This window comes from Spea bombifrons, chromosome 1, assembly GCF_027358695.1.
Source record: "Spea bombifrons isolate aSpeBom1 chromosome 1, aSpeBom1.2.pri, whole genome shotgun sequence".
In the NCBI taxonomy this organism is placed as follows: domain Eukaryota; kingdom Metazoa; phylum Chordata; class Amphibia; order Anura; family Pelobatidae; genus Spea; species Spea bombifrons.
This window is the reverse complement of record NC_071087.1, coordinates 63,564,298-63,580,744: the sequence shown is the minus strand read 5'-3', so window position 1 is coordinate 63,580,744 and position 16,447 is coordinate 63,564,298. Positions and strand designations below refer to the sequence as shown.

At 40.5% G+C, this 16,447-nt stretch overlaps 1 protein-coding gene across 1 annotated transcript in view; it reads right to left on the bottom strand.

Moving 5' to 3' along the window:
- Nucleotides 1–10,364, bottom strand: part of LOC128490660 (solute carrier family 12 member 2-like) — a 60,949-nt gene extending 50,585 nt beyond the window's left edge. The window contains exons 1-3 of the mRNA XM_053462649.1: nt 9,883–10,364; nt 3,437–3,553; nt 1,477–1,552 (exon numbers count right to left, since the gene is read on the bottom strand). Of these exons, the coding sequence (XP_053318624.1) occupies nt 1,477–1,552; nt 3,437–3,553; nt 9,883–10,230 (541 nt within the window). The 5' untranslated portion in view covers nt 10,231–10,364. The remainder of the gene's footprint in view (nt 1–1,476; nt 1,553–3,436; nt 3,554–9,882) is intronic.
- Nucleotides 10,365–16,447: the final 6,083 nt, after the last annotated feature.

Sequence of the window (16,447 nt, the reverse complement as noted above, 5' to 3'; positions counted from 1 at the left end):
AATATTAAAAGAAAGTATTGATCCATCAGAGTAAGGAAGGAGACTGAGCTGCATCGCCAGTAGAGACAGGACACAGAGCAGAAACTAAAGGCAGACACATCTAGCCATGAAATACAACACTGAATTTTTCCCAATGTTAGAAATAAACAACACAAATTGATCAACCCAGGGTAAAGAATGAGTAATAGCAGCAGTAGTAGAGCATGTGGCCTGGGCGGGCATATGCACCCCTTGGTGTAGGAGCGAATCCCCAGACTAAAACAGGAGATTGAGTCACAGCAGCAACAGAGTCAGGCCAGGCACAGGCAGGCAGACACATCCAGCCACTTGGTACAGGACTGAATTACCCCAGTATTAAAAAAGTTAAAAGAATTGATCCCTCGGAGTAAAATAGGTGAATGAGACGCAGCAGCAACAAAGGGCAGACATGTATATCCAGCTACTTGGTACAGGACTGAATTTCTCTAGTAAGAAAGGAAATAGAGGGGCAGCAGCAGTAGTAAAGCCTGGGCAGGCACTGGCACCTCCCAACTGAGTCCGGTATGTGGGTGAGAGTCAGCACGATAAAACAGGACAGTAGAGGTTAACGTAATCAGGATAGCCAGGTCTGGTACACGAGAGGTTAACGTAATCAGGATAGCCAGGTCCGGTACACAAAGGGTAAACAGGGATAGCAAAAGAAAGCACGTCTACTCAAGCACAATAACTGAGCTAGTAGACACCACGCCCAGGGGCGTGACGTTATGCGAGTGTGTTCCCCGCCCGTGGTGTGGGGGAACACATAAAGTTGCTGGAGACGCCCGCGTCTAGTAGATGGCGGATGAGCAGTGGAGGCTGAGGAAGAGGGATCAGAGGATGCGACGCGGGACCTGTTGTTCGGACCGAGTGGGTATTCAGGTGAGTTACTCCGCTTGGTCCCGGGACCCTGACAATGAGCTATTGAATCATAAGGTGTACATAGTTTTTCACACATGGCTTCTCCATTTGGGCTTTATTTATGTTGAATAAATAAGTACAGGGTGTACCATATGTTGTTGTTGTTCATCTGAGGTTGAATTTACCTAACTTTTAGACCTGCTAATGAACAGATGATTGTTATGTCCTGATATGTAAAACCATAAAAACCAAAGAGGGTGTACTTTCTTTTTCACACGACTGTGTATATATAATTATTATTATTAGTAGTAGTAGTATATAATGAATACAAAATATAGGATTTGTGAAGACAGTTCCACTTTAATGTAGCTCATGAATGTTACCAATGCAATAAAATATTTTATTAATCAGGCAATCTCAAGCTAATCAATAACAGTGTGCCCGTAACTTTCATTATAAGTATCATTAAATTGAACTATGCTAGGAAAGCAATATTGTCTTATGATAGTGTCTTATGAACAGAGATATGTTTTAAAATCTGGTAGCATATTGGTGATTTTGACAAGAGCACATTATATAAAAACAGAAGCATTGGCTCACCTAAACCAGCTTGGCCAACAATCCAGGACAGCCTCATGAATAGCATTACCCCCCAGATATTCAGCAAACATCGTACCTGTATGGATACATTATCAAGATAAACTGCAAACTACATTTCAACAAGTGAAATAATAGGGTTATATAGAAACAACAATTCTGGTACAAAGTGGTAAATAAACTTATTGAACCAATGTTATTTTTCTGCTGACTCTGGGTGTCCTTTAACACCAGGTAAAAGTGTAAGCTGCTCCGATTTACCTTAGAGACCATAAACAGCTGTCCATTGGACTGCAACCACAGCCACTAGGTACACATTTAAGGGTGCACTGTTGGTAGACATCTATGTAGCTGGAACAGAGCTGTCCACTTGATTTCTTTCACAGTCTGCACATAGTACCATATCCTGGACCCGTATCCGTAAACAGACCTCTAAGGAGAATTTGCTAGTGGAAAGATCTGTGCTGATGTCTACACAGATCTCTACCTCCATCGCACTGCACAGGTATGACACGGGATGCCCACAAAAGGAGGCTTGTCCAGGGTCCCATTATTATTCAAGCTAGCCTTATGATGGATCCACTCCTATAATTTTGTACTATAATTGCTTAATAATCAACAGTCCAAATATAGTTTTGTCTGGTAAGCTGAAGGCTTGAACTACCTGGGTATTAATATCATTCCAAACCCAGAACACATTGTTGAAGCCAATTTCTTGCCGCTGCTAAAATAAATTGTATTTTGGAGTGGTAGAATCAATGTAATAAAATCATACATACTGCCTAAGTGGCTTTATCTATTTAGGATGATCCCTCTAAATTTCCCCAGACCATGGTTGAAGATTATTCAATCCGCATTTACCAAATATATATGGATAGGCAAAAAAATGAGGATTGGCCATGAAATACTATCGAAAACAATAAAACAAGGTGGTTTGGGAGTATCTAATATCGAAAAACACCATGATATATACTGTTTGATAAGGCTGTCAAAATTGAATCATAAAAATATAACCGAAGAAGACTGCTATAAAATTGAATCAGCCATTTCAAATTCATTAGAATTAATTCTTTGGGAAAGAAGAGGAAAACAGCAGAAATTAGATAGCCTAGTAATTTCTTGCAGTATAACCTACTGGGATAGGTTAAAATCCCGCCTCAAATTAAGAAATAAAATAATCCCATCAAGAAAAATTAAAGTATTTAGTATGAACATAGATAAGTTAGATTTACGAGAGTGGGAAAAGAAGGGAGTCCACCATATAGAAAATTTACTAACAGATAATAAGTGTAAATCATTTTTACAACTAAAAACGAATACTCTCTAAATATTCACTTTTCTGAGAGTAAAAGGGTATATTAAAGCTACACTACCCAAAAAATATACCGAACCCATGAACAAAATAAAAAGAGTGTTGGACGATTCAAAAAGAGACCCCCTATTTTCTCAATATAGAGAGCTGATCTCAAGTTTAAAAACAGATATAAAATCCCCGGTTATTCGAGTGTGTGATGAGGAACTCGGTCAAGAAACAACTCATTTAGAGCAGATAAGACCGATTAACAGAATAAGGAAGCATATACATTGTCTAAACATTTTAGAAAACTTTTATAAGATGATACACAGATAGTATCTAACACCTAAAAAAATGGCGAAAATGTTTCCATATCGGTTCTCAAAATGTTGGAGATGTAATAAACTAGAGGGAGATTTATTTACATGTTTGGTGGACCTGCGACAGGATAAAAAAATATATAGAAGACATAAAGGAAAGCTAATCAAACCCGTACACAGCATATTAGTGAAATTTTTATTTCATTTTTTTTGCTCTTTCTCTCTGTAATTTGATTAATATACATTGATTTGTACTGATGTTTTTTCTTGATTTTTGTATGTTTATAAAAAAAAAAAGAAAAGAAAATATGATAATCAAAGCATATGTTTTTTTTGGTTTGTAACTTACCAGGACACCTTTAATCCAACCAAATTTAATAACTCCACTTGTTTCGACCACCCGCAGGACCACATCATTGCCCTCAATGCTGCCTCGTTCTCCATTGGCAAATCCATTAAACGTATCCTGGTTTAAATATAATAGGCATATTAGAATACCAAAATTACAACTGTATGTTCGCAATTTACAAATAATTCTGCCTTGTAGTATGTGTAAAATAAATTTTCCATAAAGGATCAAATGTGTGCACTTCATGTCCCATAAACTTACAAACAATATACAAAAGCAATCAATGATTTGTCTCAAAAAGACAGGGCCGTCATCAGAAATCTTGGGGCCCAGTCCAGTCTTAATGCCTAGGCCCCCATGCCCCTCCTATCAGCACACCCCATGTCTATCCCATTGTCCTATCTATTGTTCCTCCCATCACTTAAGATGCTCTCATAAGCACACCTTTTGAGAACAGGGGCAAGCCTAGGATTAGTGGCGCTCGGGTGCAGTTAATCTTGAGGGCCCCTTATAACTAACATGCATATATACTAACACTCCCCGGCCCAGGCCCAGCAAAAAGAAATGTCAAATATCATCCTAAATATAATAATAATAGGCCAGTCAGTGGAATTTTCTGATGACTATAATAAGTATATTTTATCATATTATAATATCAAAAATAACTGCTCAATTCTTACTATTACACATTTATGGGCCAACAAGAATTTCAAAAATCAACCAACATAGTTAAGGTTTTAATAGATTTTAATATATATAATGTAACCATGCATTTTCCACGACAATTAAAGCTTAGATTAGTCCAGGGGAATTCTGGGCCAGGGGGGCAGGTAAAGCCAAGTAAAGCCCACATTCAGTCCAACACGTACTCACTCGCATACATACTCACTCTAAAACATACTTACTCTATCATAGCACACCTATGACGCCCTTACATTACCTTGCCTGGGGCCTTTCCCACCCGCAACATGTATGTTCAATCCCACCCGCTCCCGCAACATGTGTGTCCAATCGCGCCTGCTCCCGCAAGCTTCTATTTCAATACATTTATTTACAGATAATTAGGATTTAAAAAATATGCCTGAAATGGGTCAGGATTGCCAGGACCCGCAGGTATATTGTGTGACTGCCCGCTCCCGCCCACAACACACAGAATACCTCCCGCACCTTGCCATGAGTTATGTGACCTCGCGGAGTCCTGCCTGAGTGAGCAGGACAGTCTAATTTGGAGAATGAGGACCTTTCTGAGGGAAACAGCATACTTGCCCATCCTAACCCTGGACACAGAAGTATAAAAACAATTAGAATTATGTAAAAAAAATATTCTTTTTAACTGATTTTTTTAACTGCCGTGACCATTCTATTGGTTGCTGTGGTGATAAGCCTGTTTTTTTAGATTCTACACATGAATCACTTAATACTAACTTTACCCTAAGACATTATATGGGAGGAAAGGTACAGAATGTTACAGTGGTACTCAGTTATTGATGTAGCAACAAAGTAGAGGAATCAAGTCCATTAGGTTTATGCCAAGCAATAAAGGCTTATGGTCCAGGCAACTTTTTAATTCCGCTGTTATAAAATGGAATGAATGTTTCTGAATTGAACTAAATGTCCATTTCTATATTTATTATGAATTTTGTGTATTTTGATATAAAACATAAAACTTTCTGTACCACAAAGAAATCCTTTTTCTTCTTCAGCAAAATGATACTTTAAGATCACTATGTATTCTTAATATGAAACAATAACCTCCCCAGGGTAAATGACTACCTAGCTAATACACAGGATCCATATTCTGCTGCAAGGTTATCTCATAATTAAGACTGCTTGACTGAATTTCATGTTTTATGGAGCTTTACAAAATATGTATTTTTCATTCATAAGTGGCATAATACAACACAATGCATGTCACAATGCATGCCATGGTCATACAATATACTCTAAAAGAAACTGTACAGGGTTAAGTCCCTGTGGTATCACTTTCCTCTAAGCACACTACACATTTTAATGTCCATCTGCCTTTTACAGGAAGACAGTATCCAGGTCTCCTAGGAAATTGCCATCAGCTTATCAAATGTACAAAGCTTCATTACTCATCTACAAGCTATATTCTGGTGATTAGTGAGTTGCAGAGAAACAAGAAAATGCAACGTAATAACCTGTTTTGTAGGATATTATTTATTAGTTATGAGAATAAACCCTTAATGTTACTCTTCAGATAACTATTTGCATGTCTTATAATTAATGTTGAAAACTACATGACTCACAAGGGTTTATGATTTGATATGTGCCCTTATCACCATAGTAACCTAGTGATCCACTAGATTGGACTGTCCAATTGGTTTAAATTGTGGTAAGACCATTTATTAAAACTAGGGCTGCAATAACTAATCGATAAAATCCATAATAATTGATGATGAAAATCTTTGCCAATGAATTTCATTATCGATTAGTTGAATCGATTTTTATCGATTATAAAATGAAAAAAAAGAGCTCTGAAAAATACCCCTCATTATATAATCCCTTTCATTGACTCACAGCAGCAGCTCCTACTTACAGTCCCTCCCTGTAATCACTGTGACAACTGGCCCCGCCCCTTCCTTCTCCCAGAAGGCCAGAACCACATGGCTGTGACAATTATCTAACTGTAAGTATTAAATTAATATTTGGGCTGCTGAAAGTTAGGGGAGGTGGGGGTTAATTTAGGGGCAGTTATGGTTAATGGGGTGTTTAGGGTTAATTTAGGGGCAGTTATGGTTAATGGGGTGTTTAGGGTTAATTTAGGGGAAGTTATGGTTAATGGGGTGTTCAGGGTTAATTTATTTAATAAAGTTAACTTAAGGTGCAGTTAGAGGTAAAGGGGGGCAAACTAAGGGGAATCTAAATCCTGGGGGCAATGAAGATTTTTTTTTAAAGTATAGTGTCAGTGTGATGCAAACGGGTCTGTGACTGGTATTACATTTTATTAAAAATGTTAGTTTTTAGTATTATTTTTAAAGGTGGGGGGGTCATTTTAGGTTTTGGCTAAGTGAATGTTTTGGTCCAGAAGTTTCAATTTGGTGCATCCCTACAATAAATAGAACTATTTCCTTTGTAATTATCCTGAATTTGTAGTCACAACACTTTCTAGGCCCAGAAATCAGTGAGGGGAAAAGTAAAGGTTTTGTGTCATTTAATTTATTTTAATCTGCATATTTTATTAAAGGCCATATTTTCTCACGGTAAAAAATGAGTGCGGCCCTCGCACGTATACAATTCTGATGAAGTGGCCCGCTACAGAAAAAACTTGCACACCCCTGTCCTAGTGGTTTCCAATTGCAAGTCCTGATGGCCGCAAACCAGGGATAGGCAAAGTGTCCGTAGAATGACACCAGTGTCCATGGCAAAGTTTGTGAAGGTCTATAGAGCAGGCATGTCCAAACTTTTTTCTAAGAGTGCCAGATTTGATGAAGTGAACATGTGCGAGGGCTGACCATTTTGCCTGACATTCTTTGAACCATTAAAATTAAATGCATAAAATTAAGTGCACAACCCTGTCTGCCTGTCAGTGTGTTGTCTGTGCGGTTACTGCTCCTTGTCAAGGTGTTTGGTAGGCAGAAGTTTTTTTTTTCCAATAGCCCTTAATGATCGCCCTTGTGGCTGTGTGTGGAGGCGCAGGGAGAAGAAAAGCCCAAATCTCACAATGTCTGAGATCTCGCGAGACGTCAAGTCCCACGGCGAGAGATCCCAGGAGTCCTGAGCGGCGCTCGGGGACTCACTGGCGGGGCCGTAAGATCTGTATTTGGGCAACTTATCTGTGGGGCCTTATCAGTCCGGAACGCGGGCCGCAATTGGCCCGCAGGCCGGACTTTGGACATGCCTTCTATAGAGCATCATTAAATTGCCTGCCACAAACCCTGGTAAATGTCCACCATGAGAAATGTTGGTGATTACTCCTGCCACAAACATGCCAGACTTTTACTGGCATGGTAATGAAACATTCACTAAGCTACATGTTTTCAAGTACAGATACAATTAATTACTTCCTGTCTGTCTCTCTCTTTCAAGACCTGTAGTTGAAATCCACTTATTTATCCTAAGTTGCTCTCAACAGGTTACTGCTCCTTTTGGGGTTAATTGTCAGTGAACTGAAAGGTGTGGTTTTTGTTTCAAAAGCTTTATAAATTATTTATTTTGCAATTAGCAAATATTTTCATATTCTAGAACTACAAATTTACAACCTCTAATTTACTGAAAATTGACAGCAGTTTAAATGGTTTGAGCAGGAAAGGAAACATTCATAACCATTACAGTATCAAATTATGGTTTCTAATCAAGGTCTGTGTGGCATCTTTTTTCTCCTTTTTAGTTGTAAAGGGAAATGCTGCTCTTCTATCGAGCAAAAGCCAACACTGTCAAAATGAATCTCAGAACAATAGATTCCAAATTAATTAGAAGTGAATTGTATTTTCTCTGAAATCAATATAAGTTTGTACAATATACTGGTACTGCCAGGTAAATTGAAAGACAGTGTTTAAAATAATAAACATAACCTAAATAAATGAATTAATTACAAGATACACATTCTCAATAATAACACTTAGCACAATGACTCAAACTAAAAAACACACTGATTACTTTCAACAAAACTTACAGAAAGCTCAACCATGCTGTCCACATGCAATGGAATGAATGCACCCTAATACTGACCAGCTTTCAATAAATGAAGTCATGAGCACAATTATAGGAAAGGACTGAGAATCCGATTATAGTTATTACTTATTTATTAAAAGATTACAAAAATTACATAAATACGAAATTAAGCAGAGTATAATATACTGTAGAGTGCCTATTAAAGCTTATTTGCATTGAAAAAAATAAACATACCAGTCAATCTCGATATAAAGTCTATCTTCAGTCTCTCGGTCTGCCCCAACATTGTAAACAAAAATAGCTATATATATATATATATATATATATATATATATATATATATATATATATAAAATTCTAACTAGACCTGCATATCACTAGCACAAAACTGGTTGCTGACAGTCAGAAAAAAGTAAGGAGAGGAAAATTACCACCAAGGCCAGGCTCATGCTGAAATGTTTTCACAGAATAACTAAAACATTCTTATCTTATGCCACAATAAAAAAAAAACATCTTATGTAACAGAAAAGTACTCATTTTACATAGCAGAGTCCTTGACCATACTTTTACCTGTACCATACCTGCAACAACCACTCACCACCACACCAACACAAATTTACACTGATGACTCTCAGCCAAACTTGATGCAAACACAAACTCTTTGGCCACTCTAAACTAAAATGAAGTAGACTCATACATCCGTATCACTCTCAGCCACACTGACACACACAATACCATTAGCCAAATGATAATCACGCCCATCACTCCCAAACACATATCATGCCCAGCTTTCACTAAAAATAACATTATTTTAAAGACGAACTGAAATTTTGAAATGAGTAACTAAAGAATTGGTTATTGCCTGCACACTTTTAAAAGAATGATGAGACAGAATGATCCACTCAGATCATCACTCCAACAGTTTGTTTTGGATCCTGTTGGATCCTGTACTTTCTGAGAGTGAAAGCAGGTGTGAGGAAGCGATCATCTTTTCTGCTTAAACGTATAAGACAACAGTTGTAAAAACCTTACTTTACATACAAGTAAGGTTTGCTTAATTTTTTTTTTTGGAAAGTAAAACTACAATTAAATAAATCAAGTCACTTGGTGGCAATTGCAATTTCTTTAGGTGGTAACCATACATGGTATTGAGACACATTCGTCTCAAGGAGATAAACAAGCCAATGAGTGTCTACTCTATGAGGAAAAAACCTCCATTAAAAAGTCATGTTTTCTTACCAAGTGACATGATACGGTCTGCATGGTGGGCGGGAGAGGAAGGTACATAGAAGGTGTATTACTACCCAACTGTAGTTGGGTGCTACCTGTCTTACATTGCTAGGCAAGTGTTAGGTCATATTGCCCTGGAAAAGAAGTAATGTAATGAAACAAAAACAAAAATTACAAATGAGTCATCCATTTACTAGAAAAGCTTCTTTGGGAGTATTTTTTTTAGTCAAATACATTATCTTGTGGCCATAAGGTATAATATATATTAGAATAACACAATACTAGTAGAATGATGTTATTAAAGGGAATTTGAGTCTGAATTCAACAATATTCAACAAGTCTTCATAGGTGAAGAATAAGGGCCTCCATAAATAAAAGATATAGACGGAAACAGCATTTTTACTGCACATCATGCAGGCTCTTGGTAGCCAGATATATTATTGTGTCACGTAGAAAAGTTTGTAAAGTGTTGGACTCAATAATTTAGAGTTGGCTACCCAGCAAAGTGCGAAATCAAAGGGCAAGGATCAGCGCATCTCATCATATGTAAATATTATGATTATAATGTATTATATGCTCACCTTATCCAGCTCATCATGTAGTTCTGCCAAGCTTGGTCGCCCGGCTTTAACTGCCCCAATGGGCACAGTGTTCCTATAGTGATCAATTCGTGGCACTGCATCCATCGTGTTGTGTCCAAAGCTGCGCATGGTGCCTGGGCCTAAGCTGCCCTCACTTGGTGTCACCCCTCCACTATCCCCACTTAGAATGCTCTCTGTACTCTGTACAAAATTCACTCTGAAACGACCCCTGGACTCTGCTCTAAAGGCAGCACGGACTCTAGGACTCACCCCCTCTTGAACAGGGGCCACATCAAACCGACTGACTGGAGGACCTTGCAAAACCACAGACTCATCCTGTCCCACCATGACTGCTGTCCTCCTTATCTATTACACTCACAATATTTTTGGTTGGGCCAAAGGTCCCACAAACCAGGGTTTGCCCACAAAATCATAAAAAGGCTATTTTACAAAAACAAAATTGTTTGTTTGTATTCTTTTGGTGGGGGCTACCGTCTCATCTGTTCAGTGGCTGTTGTCACTTAGCACCAGAAAAGACTATTTTGAGCAGTTATGTCCCTACCAAGACCTCTTCCTTGCTTTTCACCTCTTTTTTGCCTTCTGCACACTTCTCTGAGAAATTTGTACAGCATTTGCCACTTTTCATTTAAACTCTTACATCCTTTGTGTCATCAGCTGATGGTTCTAAGCCCCATCTGCCCCTCCCTATTCATGATTCCGTTATCAACCTAAAATCTTCTTTAATGTCTAAACTATGACGTCTACACATACCCCTTAAAAATATATATACGTTCGTAAAGCTGTCTCCACAACCCTCACCTAACCTTCTCCTTAATTTGCTCCTAGCGGTCTCCTTGCTCACCTCCCGGCATCTAATTCTCCCCCTCTTCATCCTGTAGCCTAGCGCCGCTTCACACTCTAGCCCCGCCCACATCGGCATATTCTTCCAATGGCAGCTCGCTAAGGTTCTGTCTTATTCTACGGTTGCGATCGAGCCGGTGAGCCGGATTGAAGGGAGAAGTCGTTGTTTCCTTACAGTGTTGTTAACTGTACAGGGTCGGGAACATTAACGCCGTTTCTTTACATTGCTGCTGTGTGTTTTACAGCATGACTAGATAATGTAAATCGCGCATGATTTCACACGGTTGGGGCGGCATTATTAGTGGGCCGCTTGACTGAGCCTGCTTAGTGTGATGTGGAAAGTGTGTGTTTAAAGCTAATTTGCATGAGTAAAAAAAATACCTTATTTGCAGAACTGACTGCACCGTAGAACTTAAAAAAGGTTGACTGTTTCTACTAGGTGTACCTGTATCATAGGTATGATGCTCTCCAGCGCAGATTAAGACCCTCCAGGACCGTAGGCATGGCTCTTATGCTGCAAGGCATCTACTGAGAGACATCACTTGCACATTGTAGTTATTGCTATTCAGCCAGTTTCAGTGTGTTGGCAGATTATCCATTAAGGCCCCGAGCCCCTCCAGAGCTTGGGGGGCCCTTAGGCGACACAAAATGGCTGGTGGCCAATAAGCCATGGACTTAGCTTTACTGCTGGTCCTGTAATGTGCACCAATGAATATTCACCTGGCAGCCCATATATAATTTGGCAAAGGCTGACCATGAAGTGCTTAGTCATCCCCAGTCCAGCCCTATTCTTAGGCGCATGCCTCGTTCAAAGGCTATGTACTACTGATGCTTCATGCAGACCTCTCCTTCCTGCTTTATGTAATGTTCCGCAGGAGTGAGGTTCTAATTGATGCATGAATAACTTCATGCATCAATCTTCATGAACATAATATTTACCGTATTTGCTCAATTATAAGGCAAGGTTTTTTCTCGTCTTATAATCGGGGTCGTCTTATAATCAGAGCTCAAATAGAGGTCTGACTATTAGACTAAGCACTGCAGGGGACCTGGATCCTCCTGTCTTATGCCCCCCATTTAACACTCCCCCCAAACTTACCGGTACTTCTGACTCCCTAGTGTGTAGTCGTGGCAGCAGGTAGATGTCTATGCGTTTTGCCTAGGCAACTTTCACTGCAGCTGGAAGGAGGTGCGGTTAGCAGCGGGGGTTGTCTGCGTCCATCGTGCAGACCTTTCCCGGCTGTCAGAGAGGAGCGTTCCCCCGCACCGGTGCAGGGAATTCTCTCTGACAGCCGGAGGGTGTATTCGCGATGGACGCAGACAACCCCCGCTTCTAACCGCACCTCCTTACGGCTGCTGCGGAAGTTGCCTACGCAAATCGCGTAGATGTCTACCTGCTGCCCAGACTATGCACTAGGGAGTCAGAAGCACCGGTAAGTTTGTGGGGGTGAGTGTTAAATGGGGGGCATATGGCTCTGCCTCTAGAAATGCATTTTAACCCTCTATACGCCACTCTGCCTCCTGAAATTCCTTATATCTCCCTATATGACACTCTGCCCCATAATATGCATTTTAACCCCCTAAATGCCAGAGTGGCAAATAGGGGTATAAGTCATTTCTGGGACAGAGTGGAAGCCTGGGGGCAGATGTGCATAACTGAGGGGCAGGTTGGAGAATAAAAACAAAAAATATATAGAGTTTATTAAAAATATATATATAGTTTACATGAACTATGGTATTTAGTGCTTGTTGATCCAAGGAGAAATCTGATTTCCATTTTGAGTCAATAAGGACAAAAGGTTTTTTTTTATCTTCTTTTGTATTAACAGCAGTTAACAAGGACTAGGAAAAGGGTTGAGCTTGGTGGACGCAAGCCTTTTGTCAACCTAAACTACTAGAAGTATGAATAAAGTACTGAGGCGTCCTTATATTCAATTCATCACTAGACAGAACATGATTCCACTGCTACAGTGCAGCTGTTTCTTAACATGTCCACGTTCCAATAACACCACTTACAGTTGACCATGGAATTTCTACCAGGGATGAAATTTCATGAACTGACTGCAAAGGTGGCATCCTAGCACAGTGCCATGCTTGAATTCACTGAGCTCTCCAGAACGGCCCATTTCTTTCACATATGTTGGCTAGGAGCTTGATTTTATACATTTGTGGCAATGGGTCTTATTGAAGCAAGGTGCGGAATCAAAGGGCAAGGATCAGCGCATCTCATCATATGTAAATATTATGATTTTAATGTATTACCGTATTTGCTCGATTATAAGACGACCCCCCAAAATCTGAATATTAATTTATGAAAAAAAGAAAAAGCCTGAATATAAGAAAAAGTTTTACCAGTCAATGTTAATTCATGTAAACTATGTGAACAATTTTTTTTAAATAAAATCGATGATTGAGAAAAAATTTCAACCTGCTCCCCCAGTTATGCACATCTGCCCCCTGGCTTGCCACTCTGCCCCAGAAATGCCTTATACCCCCTATATGCCACTGTGCCCCATGATACACCTTTTAACCCTCTAAATGCCACTGTGCCCCATGATATGCCTTTTGACCCCCTGTGTGCCACTCTACCTCCAGAATTGCCTTATACCCCTATATGCCACTCTGGCATTTAGGGGGCTAAAAGGCATATTATGGGGCAGAGTGGCATTTGCTCGGGAAAAAACCTTGTCTTATAATCGAGCAAATACGGTATATGCTCACCTTATCCAGCTCATCATGTAGTTCTGCCAAGCTTGGTCTCCCGGCCTTAACTGCCCCAGTGTTCCTATAGTGATCAATGCATGGCACCACATCTATTGTGTTGTGGCCAAAGCTGTGCATGGTGCCTGGGGCTAAGCTGCCCTCATTTGGTGTCACCCCTCCACTATCATCACTTAGAATGTTCTCTTTACTCTGTACAAAGTTCACTCTGAAACGGCCCCTGGACTCTGCTCTAAAGGCAGCACGGACTCACCCCCTCTTGATCAGGGGACACATCAAACAGACTGACTGGGGGACCATGCAAAATCACAGACTCATCCTGTCCCACCATGACTGCTGTCCTCCTTATCTATTACACTCACAATATTTTAGTTGAGCCAAAGGTCCCACAAACCAAGGTTTGCCCACAAAATCATAAAAAGGCTATTTTACAAAAACAAAATTGTTTGTATTCTTTTGGTGGGGGCTACCGTCTCATCTGTTCACATTCCAATAACACCACTTACAGTTGACCATGGAATTTCTACCAGGGATGAAATTTCACGAACTAACTGCAAAGTTGGCATCCTAGCACAGTGCCATACTTGAATTCACTGAGCTCTCCAGAACGGTCCATTTTTTTCACACATGTTTGTAAACGCAAGCTCCATGGCTAGGAGCTTGATTTTACACATCTGTGGCAATGGGTCTTATTGAAACATCTGAATTCAATAATTAAAAGGTGTGTCCCACTACTTTTATTGCGAACGTGTAAGGGCAATGCATATGTGTGTTTATAATGTATCTTTTTACATAAACACACACAAATACACAGCCCTTGCACACATCCGCTCATATACACACATATACACTGCCCTAACACACATCTGGTCACATATACACTGCCCATACACACATATACACTTACACATGCATACACACACACACTCACTGGCCACTTTATTAGGCACACCTTGCTAGTACTGGGTTGGAGCCCCTTTTGCCTTCAGAACTGCCTTCATTCTTTGTGGCATACTTTATACAAGGTGCTGGAAACATTCCTCAGAGATTTTGGACACAATGGCATCACTCAGTTGCTGCAGATTTTCTATTGGATTGTGATCTTGTGACTGTGGAGGCCATTGGGTTACACTGAAGATGGATCCATGATCAGAGTTACTATCACTATCGCAGTCTGTTTTATCAATTTTTAGAGTTTTAAGAAGATATTAAACCAGATTTTTCCAAAGAATCATCAGATGGGCTTTATATTTCTACTTTATTTGTACTTACACCTCTACATATTCATTGTTTTACTTAACTATATTACACTATTTTAATATTTTTCCCTGCCATCTTAATGTCACAGCTGGAATCGAGACTCATGAGACCAGGCAACGTTCTTCCAGTCTTCCATTATTCAATTTTGGTGAGCCTGTGCGAATTGTAGCCTCAGTTTCCTGTTCTTATCTGACAGGAGTGGCACTCGGTGTGGTCTTCTGCTGCTGTAGCCCATCTGCTTCAAGGTTGTGCATTGAGAGATGGTATTCTGCATACCTTGGTTGTAATGAGTGGTTATTTGAGTTACTGTTGCCTTTCTGTCATCTCGAACCAGTCCGCACATTCTCCTCTGACATCAATAAGGCATTTTCGTCCACACAACTACTGCTCACTGGATATTTTCTCTTTTTTGGACCATTCTCTGTAAACCCTAGAGATGGTTGTGCGTGAAAATCCCAGTAGATCAGCAATTTTTGAAATACTCAGACCAGTCCGTCTGGCACCAACAACCATGCCACGTTCAAAGTCACTTAAATCCCATTTTGATGCTCGGTTTGAACTTCTCCAAGTTGTCTTGACCACGTCTACATGTCTAAATGTTGCTGCCATGTGGTTCATTTTTCGGCAACCAACTATGCTCCCCGCCCATCCGGTTTGGACAAAAATCGCGGGGCAGTTTTAATCTTGAGAACAAAATTAATTGCCTGGTTGTTAGGGACCAATAACCAGATGGGCACAAAACGTGAAGTACAAAACACTTCTTGTAATCGTGATCCAGGTGCGGATACCAAAAGACAAGCCGGGGTCGGGAACTAAGACTGGTGCTAAAACAAGCCAAGGCCATGATTACATAGATCAGTGATGTCAGGAACAAGCTAGAAATCAGGAGCCAGGAGGGATGTCAGAGAAGCCAGGTCATGCACAGATAGTCAGGAACAAAGGAGAATGCACTTGCAGCCAGAAACAACACTAGGACAAGCAGGACATGGGCTTAAATAGCCAAGAAGGGTTTGGTTGATAAGAATCAGGTAAGTAACCATGGTACAAGAGGAGCTGAGTCAGCCTGACACAGGGAAGAAAAGGCTGCTTGTTATTCATCAGCCGAGTGCAAAAACACAGAGCAGTGAAGCCAAACCTCGACAGTGCCAGGGCTGCAGGCCAGGGCTAGGTTTGAGGGGAAAATGTGCATGGAAGGCATTGAGGAGGACAGCAGCATGCACATCTAAGGCTGGAACACATGAGCGCTCGTCCAGACTGTACCCCTTCCAATGGACCACATATTAAAGCTTCCCGCAGAACATACGAGAGACCACTACAGAACGGAGCTCAAACTCCTCATGGTTGAACCTATTACAAACCAGGGGGTTCAGCAGCGAGACATGGAGCACATTATGGATGCGCATATTGGAAGGTCCAGGGCATAGGCTACAGGCTTTATCAGTCAGAGGATACGGAAAGGCACACATTGCGGGGAGCCAGTTTCCTGGGAGGGCGCTCAGAGGTGGATATTTCTGGAGGACAACCAGACCCTCTCCCCGACCAGGTAGGAGGGTGCGGGTAGGAATTTATGATTGGCCTAGAGCTCCTGAGATTGTTGTGAGCATTGTACTGGCTCTTGGACCTGCCCCATGTGCTCGAGATGATCCTCCAGCACGAGAATACCCTGGTAAGTGAAAGCGTCGAAAATCATGGAGGGTTAATACCTGTAATTCACCATGAAAGA